The sequence below is a fragment of the Chlamydomonas reinhardtii genome, chromosome 3 (genome assembly GCF_000002595.2).
Source record: "Chlamydomonas reinhardtii strain CC-503 cw92 mt+ chromosome 3, whole genome shotgun sequence".
In the NCBI taxonomy this organism is placed as follows: Eukaryota; Viridiplantae; Chlorophyta; class Chlorophyceae; order Chlamydomonadales; family Chlamydomonadaceae; genus Chlamydomonas; species Chlamydomonas reinhardtii.
The window spans coordinates 2,286,988-2,306,967 of NC_057006.1; the positions used below are offsets into that span (position 1 = coordinate 2,286,988).

General features: G+C 64.4%; 3 protein-coding genes across 3 annotated transcripts; 2 read left to right on the plus strand and 1 right to left on the minus strand.

The window, feature by feature from the left end:
- Positions 1-107: 107 nt before the first annotated feature.
- On the plus strand, positions 108-8,594 carry CHLRE_03g158150v5 (uncharacterized protein). The gene is made up of 23 exons (XM_043060641.1): positions 108-240; positions 340-372; positions 544-673; positions 915-1,033; positions 1,382-1,461; positions 1,613-1,829; positions 2,075-2,200; positions 2,412-2,485; positions 2,700-2,859; positions 3,308-3,394; positions 3,600-3,700; positions 3,920-4,003; positions 4,293-4,458; positions 4,698-4,792; positions 5,045-5,159; positions 5,245-5,400; positions 5,591-5,740; positions 6,049-6,180; positions 6,293-6,400; positions 6,680-7,058; positions 7,226-7,347; positions 7,582-7,659; positions 7,874-8,594. The coding sequence occupies exons 1-23, from the start codon at positions 193-195 to the stop codon at positions 8,312-8,314; spliced, it is 3,201 nt and encodes a 1,066-aa protein (XP_042925770.1). The 5' UTR covers positions 108-192; the 3' UTR covers positions 8,315-8,594.
- A 2-nt stretch (positions 8,595-8,596) lies between these two features.
- On the minus strand, positions 8,597-13,592 carry CHLRE_03g158200v5 (uncharacterized protein). The gene is made up of 9 exons (XM_043060642.1): positions 12,917-13,592; positions 12,535-12,645; positions 12,170-12,268; positions 11,795-11,865; positions 11,017-11,404; positions 10,743-10,826; positions 10,355-10,468; positions 9,933-10,025; positions 8,597-9,645 (listed from the first exon to the last, which is right to left on the minus strand). Exons 1-9 carry the CDS (start codon positions 13,202-13,204, stop codon positions 9,511-9,513), a joined length of 1,383 nt encoding a protein of 460 aa, XP_042925771.1. The 5' UTR covers positions 13,205-13,592; the 3' UTR covers positions 8,597-9,510.
- A 120-nt stretch (positions 13,593-13,712) lies between these two features.
- Positions 13,713-19,980, plus strand: CHLRE_03g158250v5 (uncharacterized protein). Its single transcript, XM_043060643.1, has 14 exons — positions 13,713-14,140; positions 14,272-14,350; positions 14,774-14,891; positions 15,161-15,288; positions 15,618-15,743; positions 15,996-16,185; positions 16,509-16,601; positions 16,945-17,063; positions 17,369-17,596; positions 17,901-18,025; positions 18,272-18,353; positions 18,523-18,669; positions 18,972-19,043; positions 19,349-19,980. Exons 1-14 carry the CDS (start codon positions 13,914-13,916, stop codon positions 19,430-19,432), a joined length of 1,818 nt encoding a protein of 605 aa, XP_042925772.1. The 5' UTR covers positions 13,713-13,913; the 3' UTR covers positions 19,433-19,980.

The following is a 19,980-nucleotide window of genomic DNA, read 5'->3' on the forward strand; positions in this document are numbered from 1 at the left end:
ACAGTTCGAAAATAGCGCGCCGGGCTCGGCGACCCAAACGAGGATCGGGGTTGCATGGGGTTTCTATTTTTGCCCCGAGTCGAGGCAGCAGCGTGCTGTACTTGAGAGTTTACTACAGCTAGGAATGGTCTTACATGTCATGACTTAGTTATCGGGGACGGAGGGGCATTCAGCGCGCAGAAGCGGGCAAGAATGAAGTCCTCAGGCTTCGCCATAAAGTCTAAGAAGACTCCTTTTCAGGTAAACTGCTAGGCAAATATTCAGTATTGTTTGATGCCCCCATTCGGCGCACTCGGTACTCAGTATTCACCGGGCCACTTCGTGCTGCTGGCGTTGCAGAAACATAAGGAAGCTGAGGAGGAGCGCAAAAAGGTGCGTCAGATCAGGGGTAAAGGAGGTGGCATGCCGCAGCCTGCGCAAAGCACAGCGCTTCGGAAGCGCGTATTAAGGTGGTGCAGCGCAGTCGTTTTCCCGCTCCTGGCCGCGCTGCACCCCCGCCCACCCTGACTGCCCCATGCCCGACCAAACCGTGCGACGCCACAGAAAGCCGATGAGGAGGCAGCACGTGTGTATGAGGAGTTCGTGGAATCGTTCTCCTCCGCGCCAGAGCCAAAGCGGGGCGGTGGCTTTGTGAGGGGTGGCACGGTGCTACCTGGCAGCAAGCCCACTGATGGTGCGTGAGCCCGAGGCCGCCTCTGCCTGAAGGCGGAGGGGGGCGGGGCGGGGGTGCTGAGGCTCCGACAGCATGCATGCGCCATGGAGCGCACGCTGCGCGGACCATGACTCCGGGGCTTACCGTATGTAGGGCACCGCGTAGAGAGCAGGCACCCAGCTGTCCGCCTTGCCGCGCGTCGGCGTGCTGCATCCTCCTGAGGCCCGAAACACTCTTTTCCCTCCCGCTTTTGCTCATGCAGCCCCGGCGCCCGTGGGTCTGTCCAGCAAGAAGACTACCAAGTATGTGCCTTCCTTCCTGCCGCCCTCGGCCGCGGCCTTCGATGCCGCGCCCAAGCCCAAGGCGTTCGACGATGACGAGGTGATTAGAGCCGAGCCCGCCTCAGCCACCAGCACCGCCAGGGCTGCATCGGTCAGCACTTTCAGCAGCCTCTCAAGCAGCTACCTGCGGTCCTTGTGGCCCCGTTGCTGCGGCGGCGTTGTGTTGTGCTTTCTTGAGAGTGGCGTCCCATTAGTGGGGCTATCTGCAGACCCAGCCGCAAGGCACAGCACCAACACCAGCGGCAGCATCCGTGCCAGCTGTCCGTACATGCGTGTTGCGCCTGCCTGCCTGTGTACCTGCTGCTTGCGTGCGTGCGTGCGTGTATGCGTGTCCCCCGCGAACCCTCGCTTGACGTGTGCCCATGCGATTACTTGCCTCGGGGTTTAGTCTGTGTTCCAAGCGCCGGCCAAGAAGACCGACAAGGACAAGCCTCGCAACATTGACAAGATGTTGGAGCAGCTTAAAAAGTAAGCGACATGTGTGCATAGCTTGTTCAAATGCCATTTCCGCATGGCAAGACATGAAGACACCCAGCGTAAACCGCTGGCATGCTGCTACGGAGGCAGCACGTGAACATGCTAAACGCACACCGGTGGCGGGACCGCTTTTGCAACGCAGGGAGCAGGAGATGCGGGATAAGGGGATCCCGGAGCCGGGTCCGGAGCGGGCCCCCTTCGGCATGGACGGCGGCTTTGGCGGGGGCAGCTTTGGCGGCGGCGCCGGCGGCGCTGGACCCTTTGGCGGCGCCGGGGGCGTCCGCGGGGCCATGGGTGGCTCCTTCGACCACGGCGACCCCTTCACCACCAACCTGTATGTGGGCAACCTGTCCCAGGAGGTGGGTTGGGGCGGGCGGGGTGGCGGGGAGGGGCGGGGCGTCAGGAGTCATGGTGTAATGGCGGGGGGATGGGCGGCTTTGAAGGAGGCCGCGGGGACAAGTAAACTGCGAGGCGGGGTGTCTAGGGCAATTCAGCGTGCCGCACATCGCTTCTTATTGCCTTTAGTTAAGCATGCTTAAGCTTCACTGTAACAATTTGATGGTTACATAGCACGTGTTTGTCTGCTCCACCCGCCGCGCCCCAGACTGACGAGGAGGTACTGAAACGCGAGTTCGGGCGCTTCGGCGCCATTGCCAGTGTCAAGGTCATGTGGCCACGTGACGAGGAGCAGCGGCGCAAGGGGCGCAACTGCGGCTTTGTGGGGTTCATGGTGCGTGCCGCTTGTACTAGTGCTCGTGCTTGAAATTGCATTTGCTTCGGCAGCAGCGGTTGCGGGCGGCAACCGGCCACGTGCCGTGTGGTCTCTTGTGGAGTCGTGGCGTTGCCCATTGTTCGTAGCTGGCGGCGATGATACGGCGGCTAACCTTTACCTGGACAATTCCGCGCTCATTGCCTAATCCCAACACGCCCACGACGCGCAGAAACGCGACGACGCGGAGATGGCGATGCGGAAGTTGCAGGGCATCATCCTGCACGGCAACGAGCTGCATATCGGGTGGGTCTCCACAACACTTTGTGCATGTGTATGTACCGTATGTGTGTTTGGGCACCGCTGCGTTGCTGGGCTGGCTGCGTGGCGGCAGCGTATGTGGTAGTGCCGCCGCCTGCCCCGCCATGCCTCGTGACGCGCTTGTCGCCAACCACCAACCACTACTCCTCTCGCCCAACCACTACCACCACCACCACCGCTGCCGCCTTCTTCTACGCAGCTGGGGCAAGGCCATCCCGCTGCCCGCCATCCCCATCTACGACCCGCGCGAGGGCGCCGTGGTGTCCGCCATCCCCGCCGCCGCCACCCGGCCCGCGCACCTGCTGCCCGACCTGGTCATCCCCAAGAAAGCCTACAACGACGACCACAGCGTGCACAGGGTGAGGGCATGTGTGCGTTGTGTGTGTGTGTGTGTGTGTGTGTGTGTGTCTACGGTTTCCACGGTTATTCTGCCAGATCACGTGTGTGTGTGTGTGTGTGTGTGTGTGTGTGTGTGTTTATGACCACAACAACGGAAGGAGTGATGTGTGTGTATGTGTGGGAGGGAGGGTCACGGGGGGGGGTGGTCATGACGGGGTGCGAGTGAGGCTGTAGCCAAAGCATGGTACGGTATGTGCGAGCAATTCACTTGCCCTAGGCTGCGGCTGCTGCTTGTTGCGCGACTGCCTCGTCACGAGCTGCATGAGGAGCGCAGCACGGGGATATTACGGTATTAACTGTCGCCATGCGCTCACGTGTGTGTGTTAGAAAACGAAACGAAAGCCCGCTTCACGTGTGTGTGTGTGTGTGTGTGTGTGTGTGTGTGTGTGTGTGTGTGCTTGTGTACAGGGCACCGGCACGGACATTGAGATCAAGGTGCCGGATGACCCGCGCCTGAGGTACATCATCGACACGCTGGCGGTGTACGTGCTGCAGGTGGGGGCAGGAGGGGCAGGGAGGGAGGAGGGAGGAAGAAAAGAGGTCAAAGAAGAGAGGAGGAGGCGGGGGAAGCTGGGGAGTGGGTACGGAAGTGGGGTGGAGCCTGCAGTGACTGCTGGTTGCCGGCTCCCGGCCACGCCCACTTAACCACCTCTCCGTCCCTCTCACCTACCCCCACCACCGCCCTTGTGCCCGGGCGCAGGACGGCTGCGCCCTTGAGCAGGCTGTGATGGAGGCGGAGCAAAAGAACTTCGACTTCGCCTTCCTATTCGACCTCAAGTCCTCGGAGCACCTCTACTACCGGTGCGTGTATGTAGATGCGCGCATGTGTTTGTGTTTCTGTGCACCGCCCACGCATGCCCCTGACTGTGGCACGGCTGTGCGGTATCCGCCCTCGCGCGCGAGCCCCACTTGAAGCCTGCACCTGCACCTGCCCCTCCTGTTTCCACTCGTACCGTATCCTGTTGCCTGCCATATCTCCTCACCCTCTTGTCGTGCCCATGCGCCTGCGCCCTCACACAGCTGGCGGCTGCACTCGCTGTCGGAGGGCGACACGCTGCGCACCTGGCGCATCGAGCCCTACTGCATGGTGCACGGCGGCCAGCGGTGGGTGGCGGGTGGTGGGCGGCGGGTGGCGGGGGTGGCTTGCTCAAATCCCAAAGAAACCTAGGGGGGTGAGGGCTGTCCAGGTGGGCAAGGTCCGGGCAGTGGAGCACAGGGCATTGGGACGGGGTGTGTCCAGGTGCCGGGTGCGCGGCTGTTTCACTACCTCACACGTTCACGGCTGGCGGATGCAGCCATGCACGGGCCTCAAGCTTACCGGTATCATCAGGAGCACCAACCTTGCCCCTCCACCTCGTGCCTGCCCTCCACCCTCAATCCCCACCCCTCACAGCTGGGTGCCGCCGCCCATGACCACCCTGGCCGAGCCCAGTGAGCTGGACGACCGCACCGCGGCGCAGAAGGCCGACGGCAGCGGCCCGGCGGCGCCGCGCGAGCGCGAGCGGCCGCTGTCCGACAGCGAGCGCGACCGCTTCGAGGACATGCTGCGGTTCCTCACCGTGAGTGTCATGCTGCCTCATGAGCGCGGCGTGTGGAGAGCGCTGCGTGTTGCTTGTTGCGGTGTGTCCTTTGGGGGCTGCTCCGTGGCGTACCGTGGCATTATAAACTTTGTGAGTCCTCCGCTCCAGCTTCCTGCCATGAAACCCTCCTTGCACCTGCCATACGGCTCGGCCCCAATCGGTTTCAATCTGTTGCTCGTCACTCCGCAACCCCCCATCCGCCGCCCCCGGCCCCGCAGGTGGAGCGCTCCGACATCTGCGACGCCATGATGTTCTGTCTGAGTGCGGCGGACGCGTGCGGCGAGATCGTGGACATCCTGGCCGAGAGCCTCAGGTGCGGGCGGGCATTGTGTGCATGCGTGCATGCATGCGTGCGTGTGTGTGTGTGTGTGTGTGTGTGTGTGTGTGTGTGTGTGTGTGTGTGTGTGTGTGTGTTTGTGAGTTAGTGAGATAGTGCAGCCGAGTGATGGCTTGCTTGTCGTCATTGCACCAGCACGTGCTGAGAAGCCACTTGACACTTCAACTCACCCGCTGACGTGTCTGTGTGCCCCTTCCATGCACCATACAATCCCCTCCACCCGGGCAGCCTGAGTGAGACGGCGGTGCCGCTCAAGATCGCGCGCCTGTTCCTGCTGTCAGACCTGCTGCACAACGCCACCGCGCCCGTGCGGAACGCCTCGAGGTACCGCGTCAAACTGCAGGTGCGTGTGCGTGTGCGTGCGCGTGTGCATGCTGCACCCCTGCACCCTGACGCCGTTCAACCCTCCCCCATCGCCATGCCCGCAGGCGGCGCTGCCGGACGTGTTCGAGAGCCTGAACGAGACGTACCGCGGCGCCGACGGCCGCATGCTGCAGGAGGCACTGCGGCGGCACGTGCTGCGCGTGCTGCGCTGCTGGCGCGACAAGTACATCTTCACAGACGACTACCTTAACGGCCTGCAGGTGCGGGCTGCTGCTGGCGGTTGGTCGGCTGGTTGGTTGGGGGACTGTCTCAAGTTGGCTACCCGCCCACGGCACACGCCCACGACCGCTTCGCAACACGCCTCGCGGTCTTCCAGGCCTTCCCGCGGTCTCCAATCAGCCATGCCTGGACTCCTTGCCCCCTCCCTCCCCTCCCTTCCCCACCCTTCAGGCCGTGTTCCTGACCACGGGCAGCAGCACGGAGAAGGCGCTGGGCGACAACCCCAGCCTGCGGGCCGAGCTGGAGGCGGCGGAGCAGGAGGAGCTGGAGCGGCGGGCTAAGCTGGCGGGCCTGAGCACACGCGGCGGCAAGGCGGCCATGGTGGGTGGTGGGTGGTGGCTGACGCCATCGTGTGTGTGGAGTGGGGTGGAATTGGTTGGGCCAACCAATTCCACCCCACAGTACGGGTATGGATGGGTTGGTGTGATGGGTAGGTGTAAGGGTATTGGTGGTTTGTGGAGCGGGTTGGGAGTGTGGGATGCAGGGAACGGGTCAACTGCTCGCCTGTATGCTATTGGTTGCTTGCTAATTGCGCGTGTCGGCATGTGTGTCGTAGGGGCTGCAGCCGTCGGACCGCCAAACGAATTCCTCTGCCTCCTCTGCTCCCCCACACAACCCACCTGCCACAGATCGACCGCTTCCTCATCTTGGACCACTACCTGCACGCCGACTCGAGACCCGTGTTCGACCCCACCCGCCAGCAGCAGCAGCAGCAACAGGCGGGTGCCAACGCGGACGCACCGCTGCCGCCTCCCGCACAGGTGACGACCGTGATAGAAGCATACCTACTGTTGGGGCTTTCGTCGATCCCGCCTATGGCTCATCAAGATGCTCCTGTCTGACTGTGCTACCATATCATTTGCACTGCTACAGCCTCGGCCGGTGGTCAAGGACGAGCCGGATGTGGCGGCGGCCCCCGCAGTGCCTCAGTCGCGGTGGACCACCGTGGACGAGCAGGAGGAGCGCCAAAAGCTGCCGCAGGTGCGCGTGCACGTGTGCGCGTGCTATTTCGAGCGCGCCATGAAAGGAGGCCGACAGTTTGCACGTGCGCTCGTGGACACTTTGCACGGTGGCTTATCATGTGTGCTGCTGGCCCTGGTGGCGGCGCCCTGCGAGCACCGCTGCCGCGCCTCCACCTGCTCCCTTGAAACTTAGTCTCCTTGCCTTCTTTCCTCGCCTTCCTTCCTCGCCGCCTAACCTCTAGAACTCCCTGAACTCCCTGACCCGAACTTTCTCACCCACACGGCGCCGCCCCCGCAGATGCCCATCAGCAAATGGCTGCTTCAGGAGCAGGACCAGGACGCCCGGCTGGCGGCGCTGGAGGCGCAGCTCCGAGAGCTGGACGAGATGGACACGGGGGCGGCGGAGGCGGCAGTAGCAGCCCAGGCCGCGGCAGCAGCAGCCGCGGCAGCAGGCGCCGGCGTCGGGCCCGGCAGCGCGGCGTTCGCTGCGCAGGCGGCGGCGCAAGGAGGCGGCGGCGGTGCCTCGGGCGGCGGAGGCGGTGGCATCAAGCAGGAGACGTGGCGGGCGGCCGCGGAGGAGGATGACAAGATATTCAGTGACGACGAGGAGGACGGCGGGCCCGGTGCGGGCGGCACCGAGGAGGGCGGCATGGCAGGGGCTCGGTCAGGGTCGCTCGGTGAGTTTATGAGGAGTAGTGCAGGTTTTGCAGCAGTGGGTGCCCTGACGAAGGCCTTGTCAAGCTGCCTGCTAGTTGGTGTACCAATAGCTGCTATGTACAGATTTTATGGCACGTTCTGACGTGTCCTGACGAGCCGGTTGCCTCTCGCCCGTTTGCCTCCGCAGCCACGCCGCGTGCTGACTCGGCTGCGGACGCGGCGGCGGCGGTAGCTGATGAGGAGCGGCGGCGGCGGCTGCGTGAGATAGAACTGTCGGTGGCGCGACTGGAGGCCGAGCTGGAGGAGCAGGTGCGTGGGGCGGGGGGGTTGTAGATACCAGCCCAAATTAAACCAAAACCCATGGGGGCTGTGAATGGGGTGCGTGCGCATGCGTGTGGGGTGGTGTGGGTTGCGATGTGTGTGGGGCAGTGTTGCTGGATGGGTTGGGGCCGTGCGCACCACACGGCCCTGCGACCACGCATCGCCAGCTTACCCACCTGCCGGCTCTTAGTCGCATGCCCTGGCCTTGCCTGTCCGGCGCAGGGTGTGGGCAAGGACGAGCTGGCGGCGCGGCTGGCGGCGCGGCGCGCTGAGCTGGTCGGGGAGCTGGACCGGGAGCAGGTGAGGCAGTGAGGGGACGTTGGGCTTGATGAGCTTGTGTGCCCGCGCGCGTGTGTGTGCGTGCGTGTATGTGGCGCCAGGGCCGACGGGGTGGGCGCAGCCAGGGGGGAAAGGCGCTTGGGCTGCCTTGCGGCACCTGCGGCGAGGCCTAGATGTTCGTCCTCTGACGTCCTGCGCCGCGCTTCTTACTTGTCCCTCCCTTGCTTGTACGCAGACGGCTCGGGCGGCGTCGCTGGACAAGTGGCGCAGCCGGCGCGGCTCCGCAGCGGCGGAAGGATCGGAGCCGGGCAGCAGCGGCCGCGACCGGGACCGGGACCGGCGAGACCGTGACCGGGACCGGGAAAAGGACAGGGAGCGGGACCGAGACCGGGACCGGGACCGGGAACGCGACTCCAAGAGCCACAAGGAGAGCAAGAGCAAGGACAAGGACAAGGACCGCGACCGGGAACGCGACAGAGACAGAGACCGTGATCGGGACAGGGACAGGGAGCGGGACCGGGAGAAGGACCGGGACAGGAAGCGGGAGCGGGAGGGCAAGGAGCGGAAACGCAGCCGGAGCCGTAGCCGGGGGCGGAGCGGAGACAAGGAGCGGCGGCATGAGAGCCGGAGCCGCAGCCGGGGGCGGGACTCCAAGGACAAACGCAGTCGGCGGTGACACTGAAGCGTGTGGGTAGGCCAATAGCTAGGCTCAGGTGTGCCGGGTCTCGACAGTGTTAGGCAGGTTTCGGCGTGAGGCGGAGGTCTGCGGAGCGTGACTTCCGTATGAGGCAGGTGCAGACAGCGGATGGGACACGTGCAGGAGGCAGGGGCGTGAACTGGCACTGGTCGCCTGCTCACGGTGCGGCATGCATTTTGCGATCGGCTGGGAGCAGACCGCATGGAATGGGCACAGCAGATGTCCCCGTGACTGCGTCTCGGTGTAACACTGGCCCGAGTCAATGTTTCAGCCAGGGTAAATATCGTTCTCACTGCCAGCGTGTCGGCAACGCTGGCAGTGGTGCGGATGCGATCATGGCAGGTGGTGGTGGTGCGCATAGGCTGCTGATCTTCCTGGCCATCTGCACCAGCACCTTCTCCCCTGCCAAACAGCTGGCCCAGCCTCACACCCGCCTCCACACCCTAGCCCCCGCCACCTGCACCGCTTCTACACACCCTCAGCCTGTAAACCGCTGGCATTAGACACTGCTCAGTTCACACCTGATGCAAGTCCCGGCGCAACAGCGGACTACCACGGACAACACAACAACACACGTGCAGTTGTGCACGTACGCAACACGCATCCTGCCCCGGCAACGACCACCCAAGTGACCCAACGCTGCAACGCGCCCTTCGCACGTCTGTAATACAATCGTACGTCCCCAGCCCACCCATCATTTTCTAACTTCCACACGCGCGCGGAAAACTCACAGGCGCCTACTTAGCCACTGCTCAGTTCACACCTGATGCAAGCCACAGCAAGTGTGTATGCACTATGCATCCTGCCCAGGCAATGACCCACCCAACATTGCCACACGCTGTTCGCACGTCTGTGGTACAATGGTATGTCCCAGCCCACCCACTGGGTCACCTCACCCACCTTCCACCCACCTGCCTTGGCACGGGCGTGCAAGCTTCATACCAGGGCCAAAATACCAATGTGCATCGCTGTTACAAACCCAGCTAGCTTTCCCATACACATCCATACACACACATATATGCACATTACGCACACTACGGGACTACGCCAACCTGCCCCTTAGCCTGTCCCATCGCACACACATCCATACACACATGTGTACATTTGGTTTTTCCAACCATACACTCTCTCGGCCCCTGTGATCGAACGGCATCACGACGATGCAGCGGCTGGGTTCAGGACTTCAGGTCGAACTTGTTGATTAGGTTGGTGAGTGAGGCGGTGATGACTGCGGCGCTGTCCTTGGCATAGCCGCCACTCAGCAGCATGGCAATGGGTGCCCGTGCCACGTCACGACACCAGCGCCACACCTGTCAACAGCCGCAAATGGGGGGGGGGGGATTCGTCGTCATCACTTCATAAACTAGTCCATGCGGGGGAGCATGCATCTGCCCAGGTGGGAGCGCCGGCGGTCGCAATGGTCACACAGTGGTGGCATCCCTGGCGCGGGGGTTGGCGGCCAACAGGACCATGCACTCCCGCGTCCCTTAACACCAGCGTGTAAACCGTATGCTGCAAGGCGCAGACGGCATCAAACAATGTCGCAGTCACACACACACGTACACCGCACGCATACACCACGTGCACGAGCACCCACCAGCTCGTCTCGCTCCACCACGCCCGCGTGGCTGACGCCCAGCCGCCCCAGCGGGTCGCCTGCCAACACGTCCGTGCCGGCGTTGTACACCACCTGGTGCGTGTGTTTGTGTTTGTGCGTGTTTGTGTTTGAGTGTGTGGGAGTGGCGGTGAGTGGGTGCGGTGGAGATGGTGCACGTGGGAGCCATGTGGAGGTACGACATGTCGCCGTGGGCAAGCTGGAACACACAATCTGCTGCTGTATAGCTTAAGCGAAAGTGGTCCTGAATCACAAGCCACTTCTTGCCCTCCGCAGCAGGAGCCAGCTGGCCCACCCACCGATTTAGTTGCAGTTGAAGTAAACTGCCCCGCCCACCTGACCTATACACCCACACACAGCCACACCCGCTCACGCCCCACACCCACACCCACACACCCACGCACCAGGTCCGGCCGCGGCAGCACCAGCGCCGCCCTCTCCAGCGCCGCCCGCAGCCTGTTGAGGTAGACGTCGTCCTCCGTGCCGCTCTTAAGCTCCACACGGATGTCTATGCCGGCCTGCAGGGGGAGGCGCACGCAGCGGTGCGGGGGCAGACGTTCATCATGGAGGGCGGAGTGGATGAATCACACCAGCAGGTAACACAGCAGGACGACAAACCGGTCAGCAGCGGGTCAGCAACAATGGGATTGCAGGTGGAGGGGCCGGGCGTGCAGAGTTGGCATATGCAGCAGGAGCGAAGGGCGGGTGTTAGTCGGGACGCGGGATGCATGCAATGCCATGGAATCCCTGCCGTATCACAAGCGATCACCGCGCAACCCCGCCGCTGCCCACCTTGGCCTCGTCATCACGCGGGAACACGCCGGCGTTGTACATGTCCAGGATGTACAGCTGCCCGTCACCCAGGGCCAGCTTGTCCTGCGGCGAGGGACACAACGCGTAGGACACAACGCGTAGGACGGCGGAGCATGTGTCAACAGCAACTAACGGGTGGTGCACACACGTCTAGACAGAGGTGCCCCGGTGACAACCACCCCTCCCCAGCCCGCACCCGCACTGCCGTTTCAGTTACATCCTTGCCTCAGCTCCCTGTCCACCGCCCACTCACTCGCTCCACGCCGTTGCCCTGGTGTGCGTCCAGGTCGATCACCAACACTTTGAGCCCGCCTGCACCAGCACCGTCACCTGCAGCCGCAGCCTCCGCAGCCGCAGCCTCCGCAGCTGCTTCACCGCCCGACTGCGGCCCCGCCGCCGGCGCCGAAGCACCCTCTCCCTGCGCCACCCCTGCCCCTGCTCCCGCCTCCGCCGCCTCCGCCGCCTCGGCCGCCGCAGCCACCGCCCGCCGCGCCCGCCGCACGCCCAGCATAATGTCGTCGAAGGGGCACCAGCCCATGCCTCTGTCGGCGGAGGCGTGGTGCATGCCGCCGCCAATGTTGACCGCCCAACCGCGCTCCAGAGCCAGACCCAGGGCCAGCATGGTGCCGCCCACATGCATCCTGCCGGGAGGCGGCGTGCGCGCGCGCGTGTGTGTTAGAATAACGAAACAAACGCCGGTGTGTCGGTGTGTGTGCGTGTGTGTTAAGAGAGCACAAAGAACGGAAACACACAGGACTGTGTCGGTGGTGTGTGTACACGTGAGGGTCGGCACAAGTGAGGGGCAGGGCTGTACGGTCACGGCGGAAGGTGCGGGTGCGATCCATTCTTCAAGCGCAACGAGCTTCACCTTGACTCCCATGGCCCTCCTCTCAGCCGGCCTTGTTGCAGCTATCCTGCCTGCTTCCCGTCCCTGCTCCCGGTCCCAGAGCCGAAGGGCACCCCCCTCGGCCCTTTCCCTCCCCCTCCCCGGCCCTCCCTCCCCCCGCCGCCCTCACTCTCCCGCTGCCCACCTCATGGGCGCCACCACGCGCCACTGCAGCAGCTTGTTGGGCAGCATGGCCAGTGCCGCCAGCTCCGTCACCTGAGCACACATGCAGGGAGGGGGGCGGTTGTCTTCACCATATCCCAGATACATATAAGAGACAGCAAGAACGCTGGACAAGACATAGGGGGGAAGGGGGAAGGTCGCTGCTGGCAGTCGTGTGCAAGAGATGAGGACAAAGCAGTAGAGGGGGTGGTGGTCGTAGGCGCCGCCTGTAACCCAGCTGCCCCTCTACCTGCCGCCGTAATAAGGCCACTCCACCCAAAACCTCCCAGCCCCACGCCGCCCTACGCCCGCGCTGCCCAGCCCCACACCCGCCTCCACACCCAAGCGCCCCGCCTACCTGCACCACCGTGAAGTTGTGGTTGTGTATGCGGTGCAGGTAGTCGGCCGTGTGTACGTCAGACAGCATCTCGGGCGTGGCCTCCCGCGGCGTCACCAGCTGGGACGCGAGTAAGGGGGCGGGAAGGGGTGGACGGGCCGCAGAAGGTGCAGCAGGCAAGGGAGCAGGTAAGTTAACTCAGGTGAGGAGGCTAGCATCACGGCGCGCGTGTGGAAGAAGCGGCCCAGTAAACAGGCCGTGGAACCAAGTCTTTCCACTTGTTTAGATTGGGCTGGCATCTACAACCCCTCCCGTAGGCTGCCCAGTCGGCTGCCCATTGGTCTGACCGTGGCTGCTACCTCCCACACCAAAACGTACGCACACACCTGCGCATCGCCGAGCACCACGCCGTCCCTCTTCAGGGCCTTAACCACCTTAGCGAATTTGCCGGCGTCGAAGGGGTGCAGCTTCTCAATGCCGAAGAATGATATGTTGTACTGGGGAGGAGGAGGAGGTGGCAAATGCAGGCGTGGGTGGGCGTGTGTGGGGCCGGAGCGGAGGGGCGGGAGCAGGGGCGCGTGGGGAGGCGGGACACAGCGGGTGAGCAAGCGGGTAAGGACGCCGGAAATGCGGGAATGACACGGGTTCTTGCCGTGTGCCGTGTTCATACTACCCTACCGTACCGTACAACACCCAGTGCACGGCCCAGCCAGCATGAACGCCCCTGGCCCGCAGCTTGCCCCACAGCTTTCCCCCCCGCGCACTCACATTGGGGTGGTACACCAGCGGCAGCTGCTCCGGCCCCGGCCAGGCGCCTGCGCACAGGTCGGCGTAGGCGGCTGCCAGGGCGCCCGGCGACACACGAGCCAGAGCGCCGAAACCCGAGGCGGCGCCAGCTGTGGGGGCCGTAGCAGCGGTAGCCGCAGAGGCGGGAGGTGTGGTGGCAGCCGCGGCGGAAGCGGAAGCGGAAGCAGCAGCTGCGTTGTCAGTGGGCACGTCAGGTGCGGAGACGTAGCGCGCGGCCTCGCTGGCTGCGGTGCCGGTGCGGTGCTCCATTGCGTGAGCTGTTGGAGGCGTCACGCGGCCGGCTGGGCCTGGTAGACCTTTTCGCTCAGCAGGCAAGCCGGCGCGACGCCCGAGACACGGCAATGAAGTTCTTATTATCAATGGAGCCTGAACGCTAGAGCTGGGGAAAGCTCGCGCGCCTGCACAACGCGCGAAACCGACGCCTGGGCCCGAACTGCAACGAGTCGGGGTTCCGCACGTGCGGGGCTGTGTCAGCCTCCACGCGCGAAATGGCATACGGACCAAGCAAGCCGGTGACGTCCCAGGCTGTCGTCAAGCTGTCGCAGCTTGTTTCGCGACGGTTTGGGCACAAACTGTGTTTGGGTGATGTGCTTCGTTAGAAGTAAAAGCCTCCACTCTCACGTACTATCTTTTCATGTTAAAGGTCTATTAAACATCAAGTTCAAGGCTAGCTAGCAAACAGGCGGAGACGCGATTGCACCGATGGGCAGAAAGTTCTTGTCACAAACTTACTGCTTGCGCTTGTCTGCGTTCATCAATAGTCTTTTTATGGATGCTGGGGTCTTAATGAAGCTTGCTTGGTCGCAAAGGGGTGGGAAATAGCGACCATAGCACGCTCAGAAAGTCCGCAGTCGCACGCGAAACGATGGCAACACAAATGACCACGTCGCAATTATCACACGCAGTACATAGACCAACATGCCCGACCTTACGTCAAGCACCCCTGCTTCGGCGATGCATGACAAGCATCGTGGGCGGCCGGCGTCGGCAGAGCGCACTTAGCAGCGATCTGTTGTGCGCTTTTCACACGAAGCAGCAGCTTCTTAGCAGCCGGAGCCCATGCCCGCGGAGAGGTGGCCAGGCGGAGCTGCCGTGTGGTGGGGTGGTCCCAGCGCCAACCCCACACGCCGGCGACAGCCCGCAGCAAGCACGAGCAAGGGTCTGCCAAGCAGCCTACGCCGCAAAGTAGGGCCCGTTGCATGCTTGCGCGTGGATCGTGCCCCAGCAATCCTGTCATATAAGCATAGCGGTCTGGACTGTTGCTCTGAATCGCCCTGTCTGCACCCGCTCGTCATGTGTGTGCTCCCGCATTGCAGCGCCGGGCAACCCGGCGCCGCGCCGCTGCGGCCGGGCTGGCTGGGGGCCCTTCAGCGGTTCTGGTATTATTACAAGGAGGTGAGGTGATGAAGTGTGGTTGGCGGTAGGGAGGACCTGAGGCGACGTCATGGGAGGAGGCTTCATCAGGGGGCACGAAGGAGGCGTTCTGGGGTGCTGCTGCGGCGACAGTGGCGTTGGGCAACCAGCGGACCTGAGAAGGCCGGCGTGTGCCCGAATGGAGGATGTTACGCATGTATCTTACAGCAGCGAAACGGGCCGGGTTGAACCAGGGTCACGCTGCACCGCCGTCGCATGCGGCACGAGCAGTCGAGGACTTCCTCCACTCCTACCTCACTCAAATCTGATTAGCCGCCCTCTCCACCTTCCCATGTAGCCGTATGCGGTCGCGGCTGCTCTCTGTGCCTTCTCTCTTCCGCCCATGCCTCCTCCCTGTCCCCGCCGATCTCCCCTCCACTGTACCTCGCCCCACCACCCCACCAGATCATTCAGCGCGCGGCTCTGACGCTGGGTCTGTTGGTGGTGATCCGCTGCGGCTCCTTCATACCGGTGCCGGGAGTGGACCTGGCGGCGGTGCCGGCGGCAGCAGCCACCACCGCGGGTGCGTGGGTGCAGGAGTGGACTGGACGCGCAGGGCGGGGCGCGGGGGGCGGGGGGGAGGCCAGTGGGGGAGAGGGGGCTGTGCCGGCCACGCGGGAGCTTCACTGAAACGGAGGAGGCAGGCGGCGAGAGGTCCGCGGTTCGGTTGGTCTTCGCGGCCTTGCCCTCCATACCCGCTTACTCCCCCTCTCTCTTATTCCCTCGACCCCCACTCCCCCACGCCCCCACTCATCCTGCACCGCCACCTGCTTTTCCCCTCTCCTCCTGCAGGCGAGCGGCTGATCAAGGCGCTGTACGGGCAGGCGCAGGACATCCCCGCCTCCCTGTTTGACCTGGGCATCAGCCCCTTCGTCAACGCCTCCATCGTCATGGCCATCACACTGGTGCTTCCGCAGGAGGTGAGGGCTTAGGGGCGTGTGTTAGCGCGCGCAAGGAGAACCATTACGCGTAGGACAGGTGTGCGTGTGTGTGTGTGTGCGTGTGTGTGGTGGTTTGTGTAAGTGTGGCGGCGGTGCGGGCTGAAGTGTGTGTGTGTGGGGGGGAGGGGGCGGCGGGTTGCGGGCTGTGGGCGTGCAGGGAGGGGATGTGGGGGTGGCTGTGAGCTGCGGGGGCTGCGGGCAGGGGGGGGGAGAGGGTGCTCCACTCGCTGTGCCGCCCTCCTGTGCTGGGTACGCCACTCCGCTTCCCTAAGCACGCAACCCCTCGCCCCCCGCCCCCGCGCCTGCAGGTGTCCACGCTGCCCGGCATGGGCTGGTTGGGCCGGCTGCGGGACGCGCGCAAGGAGGGCCGCACCGGCGAGGCCACCATCAACAGCGCCTCGCACACACTGGCGCTGGGGTTCGCGGTGTACGCGGTGGGTGGTGCCGGGCCATGTGAGCGTGTGTGTGTATGCGCGAGTGTGGCTGCGTGTATTTGCTGTGTATATGTTCTGTTTGTGTGTGTGTGTGTGTGTGTGTGTGTCCGCGTGTATATGTCTTTGTGTGCATAGCTGTTTCTACCTCCCATTTCTCTGGCTGGCAGGGTAAATGTGCATCACCCAACGCTCCTCGCCCCACCCCCCGCCCTTGCGCGCCTTCACCCTCCCCTATGCACACCCGCCCTGCAGGCTCTGGTCCGCGCCCTGGAGCTGGAGCCGTGCGCGCTGGCGGGCGCCGGCGGCCTGTTCGGGTTCGTGCCGCTGACCATGCTGGCGCTGGTCGCCGGCAGCTGCTGCATCCACATGTGCGCCTCCACCATCACCGCCTTCGGACTGGGCAACGGGTCCAGTCTGGTCATCTGCGCCGGCATCATCACCGGTGGGGCTGGGAGTGGGGGCGGATGGTGGGATTGGGAGGTGGGGCGGTGGGGTGGGGCGGTGGGGTAGTTTGTTCCCAACGCCCAAGTGGGGGTGGGGCACTGGTGGTGCTGAGTCAGGGCGCAGGTGGTGGCAGTGAAGGTGACGAGAGGAACGGGTGATGCCCGAGGTAGCTGAGGCAGGGTGCTGGGAGGCTGCACACAGGAACGCTGCCCCACTCCCACCATCAGTTGTCATGCCGCAAATGCTCACCCACATGCTGACCACCCACCACCGCCACCGCCCCTCCCCCCGCCCCTCCTCCCGCCCCTCCTCTCCCCCCAGAGTACGCCAACACGCTGCACACGGTGTTGGCGGCGCTGGACACTGCACTGCTGGCGCCGGGGCGACTGCTGGCGGTGCTGGGGGGATACCTGGGTGAGCCAGCCAGCCAAGGAGCATTGTGCATGTGTGTGTATGTGTGTGTGTGTGTGTGTGGGAGACCGGGCGTGAGGGCACCTGGGGCTGCGTCGGGGGTGGTGGTGGTGGTGTAGATTCCAGCCCAAACATGGTTGGGAACTCGGGGCGAGGACCAGGGAGGACAGAGGTGGGGGCTGGAAAAGAGATACGGCGCCGCGCGCTGCTTCTGCCTTTCGCATCTACCCTCCCAGCCCCTCGTCTCACTCGTCATGCCCAAAGCCCTACCCTCCTCCTCATCTCTACCGCACCCCCGTCTGCCATTTCCTTAGCTAATCGTGATAAATGTAACCCCTCCCGACAGCTCTGGTGCTGGGCTGTGTGTGGCTGGCCACCAGTGAGCTGCGGCTGCCGGTGGTGCAGTACGCCGCCAGTGCGCCGCCGCCGCCCGACACCGCCAAGAGCCCGGGCGGGGGAGGCCTGGTGGGTACGGGGCAGCCGGCGGGGGGGTTACATTCATGATAAGAAGTGAAGACGTAGCAAGGAACAGTAGTATAGCAGACGCGGGGCGGGGCAGGGTGGGGCGAGGCGGGTGGAGCGGGGCTGGACGGGGCGGGTGGGGCGGGGCGGAGTGTTGGATGTGGGACGCTGTGTACACATGACCGGGACTGTCAGACGGTGGGCCAGGATGGAGGTGGCGTGGGTTTGTGTTGGCCGTTGGTAAGGTCTTTTCTTTATCAGGACCTGTGCGAACCCCTGTGTGTGTGCTAATTGCTCCACGCCTGCAGCAAGAGCTGATTGCCCAGGCCCGGCTGTTGGGGCAGCGCAAGAGCGCGGAGCGCGCCGCCCTCAGCTCCCGCGGCGGCGCCGCCGCCAGCGCCGCCACTGGCGGCCCCGGCGGCGCGGTGGGCTCGGCGGCTGGCGGCGTGGGTGCTGGCTCCGGCGGCGCGGTGGCGTCGGGCGTGTCGCCCTCCTCCGAGTACTTCCCGCTGCAGCTCAACTCGTCAGGCATGATGGTGGGTGGTGGGCGGTAGAGCTGGTGGAGGTGGAGGTGGAGGTGGTGGTGGTAGATGTGCAGGTGGAGGAGGAGATAGATGGCGGTGTGGAGATGGGTGCCACGCGGCTCCAGGACTTGCGTCTGCGCGGTCGCCACATAGCTCGCTGCGGTATTGGCCGACGCCTCCCGAGCGGTTGTAGCTACCGGCCCCTGTCTTCCTGTGCAACCCCAGCACTCCTCCAACACTCCAATTCAACCACTCCCCACTCCCATACTCCATCAACACATTGCATGCATCCCAAATCCATCCCAACCCCGTACAGTCCATCGTGCTGGCGGGCGCTGCCTACTTTGGCTTCCTGCCCAAACTGATGGAGATGACCACAGGCGACCCAGCCATAGCGGCGGCGGTGGCGGCGGCGCAGCTCACGCCGCTGGGGCTGGCGGGGTGAGGGGGTGCGCGAGTGTGCTTGCTTGGGGCCGTCGGGGTGTTTGCCATCATGTTAGCTGGCTCTGACAATACGGCGGGTTGGGTTGCCCATGCCCAAGGTGTTTCGAGGGCCCAACCCGCCTCCCCTCCGCTTCCTCCCCCTCCCCTCCATCTCCCCCCCTCTCCCCTGGCTGCGCCTTCACATCTTCGTTTATCATATACGTAACCCCTCCTCCCCTCGTCCTCCCCTCCTCCCCGCCGCAGCTACGGCCTGACGGTGTTTGCGCTGGAGTTCCTGCCGCTGGGCGGAGTCAACCCCAAGGAGATGGCAGAGTACTTCAACACGGTGGGGCGGGGGGGGGTCTTGTGTACTACAAGGGTGGTGGGGTTAGCCGCCCATGGAGAACGGTGTGCCGGTGCGGTGGTGCGGGGCCGAACGTCTTGGTGCCTGTGTTTGGTGACCCCGAGCGCGCCCTGCTGTCACGCGTGCACCTAACCCGGCCTCGTCACCTCAGATGAATGTGGGCCTTCGCGGCGTCATCCCCGGCGAGCCCACGGAGCGCGAGCTGCGCACCAAGCTGCTGCAGTGCAAGTTCTGGGGCGGCGCCTGCCTGTGCGTGCTGGCGGTGGCGGCGCAGCTGTACGACATGGCGTGTGTGCAGGTGCGCGGGGTGCGGGGGTGGGTGGGTGAGAGTGGGGTGGGGGCGGGAGGTTGGGTTTGGGTTTGAGGGTAGGGTTGGGGGTTGGGGCTGGCTTGCGTGTGGGCGTGTTGGCGAGGACTGATAGGCGGAGGTGCGGGAGCGGCCGCGCGGGTGCATGATGCGGTGCAAGCACGGCCCGTGTGTGCTGGTCTTCACCATCACCCGCCCTCAGCAACCCCACCCTCAGCCCTCCTCATCCCAAATTATGATCGCAACGCCCCACCTACTGCCTGCCCCCTCCGCCCCCACCCGCACCCCTCCAGGCCCTGGGCACCAGCCTGGGCACCACCAGTCTGCTCATCATCGTGGGCGCGGTGCTGCAGACGGCGCGACAGGTGGGCGCGTGGGAACCGGGGCGGCGGGGCAAGGGAGGGGGGGCGCTGGGTGGGTAGGTCGGGACTTGGGAGGAAACCGTGGCGCTGCCACCTCACACGCGGGGTCGGGAGCACCTGGCTGCAGCTCCCACAGAGACGTGACCGGTGCCAACGGACGCAGCGCACCTTTGCCTGCCTGCGTGTGTGCCTGCACCCGTGTGCCCACCACCGCTGTTCCACTTGGCCGTGTCCGACCTGTCGGTACATCCTCCGTGCTGATCCTGCCAAGCCTGCACACCCCCGCTCGTCCGCCTATTGCTTTGCAGGTGGAGGGGCTGCTGGAGGGGCCCAAGCTGCAGCGCAAATTGGACCAGGAGCGGGCGGCCATCCAGTCGCTGTCGCTGCTGTGAGGACCTAGCTGTGAGGGGCTGGGCGGGACTGGGCGGGGGGAGGGGCTGTGGGGCAACCGGGCCAGCGGCAATGGGTTGCAGGAGCCCATCGGCCATGCCACATGGCCCATGGCCAGGAGCAGCAGCAGGAGCGGAGTTATCAGAAGAGGGGGTTGATGGATGCTGAAAACTGTGCCAAAGCTGTGAACGGTGGGCGGAGGGCTGTTCGTGGAGCAACAGTGAAGTGCTGCAGCAGCCTGCGCGTGTTCTGAGACCAAATCGAGATGTGGCAAGACCTTGAAACTGTGACGTGAACTGAGGGGGAAGCAGATGTTGAACAGGAGCTAGTCGTGGTACTGGGGGCGCCATAAGGTCAGGACCGCTGGGCATGAGTGTGCATAAGTGTTGAGTGGACGAGGGTGAGATGACCCGAGACGGCCTCATCTGGGCGGGGTAAGTAAATATGGTTGTACGGGGAAGGCGGCATGACCGCGCAAGCCTTGGGATGCCAACCACATTATTGGAAAGCCATGACCACTTGGTCGCTGGTCGTGTAAGCATGACAGCAC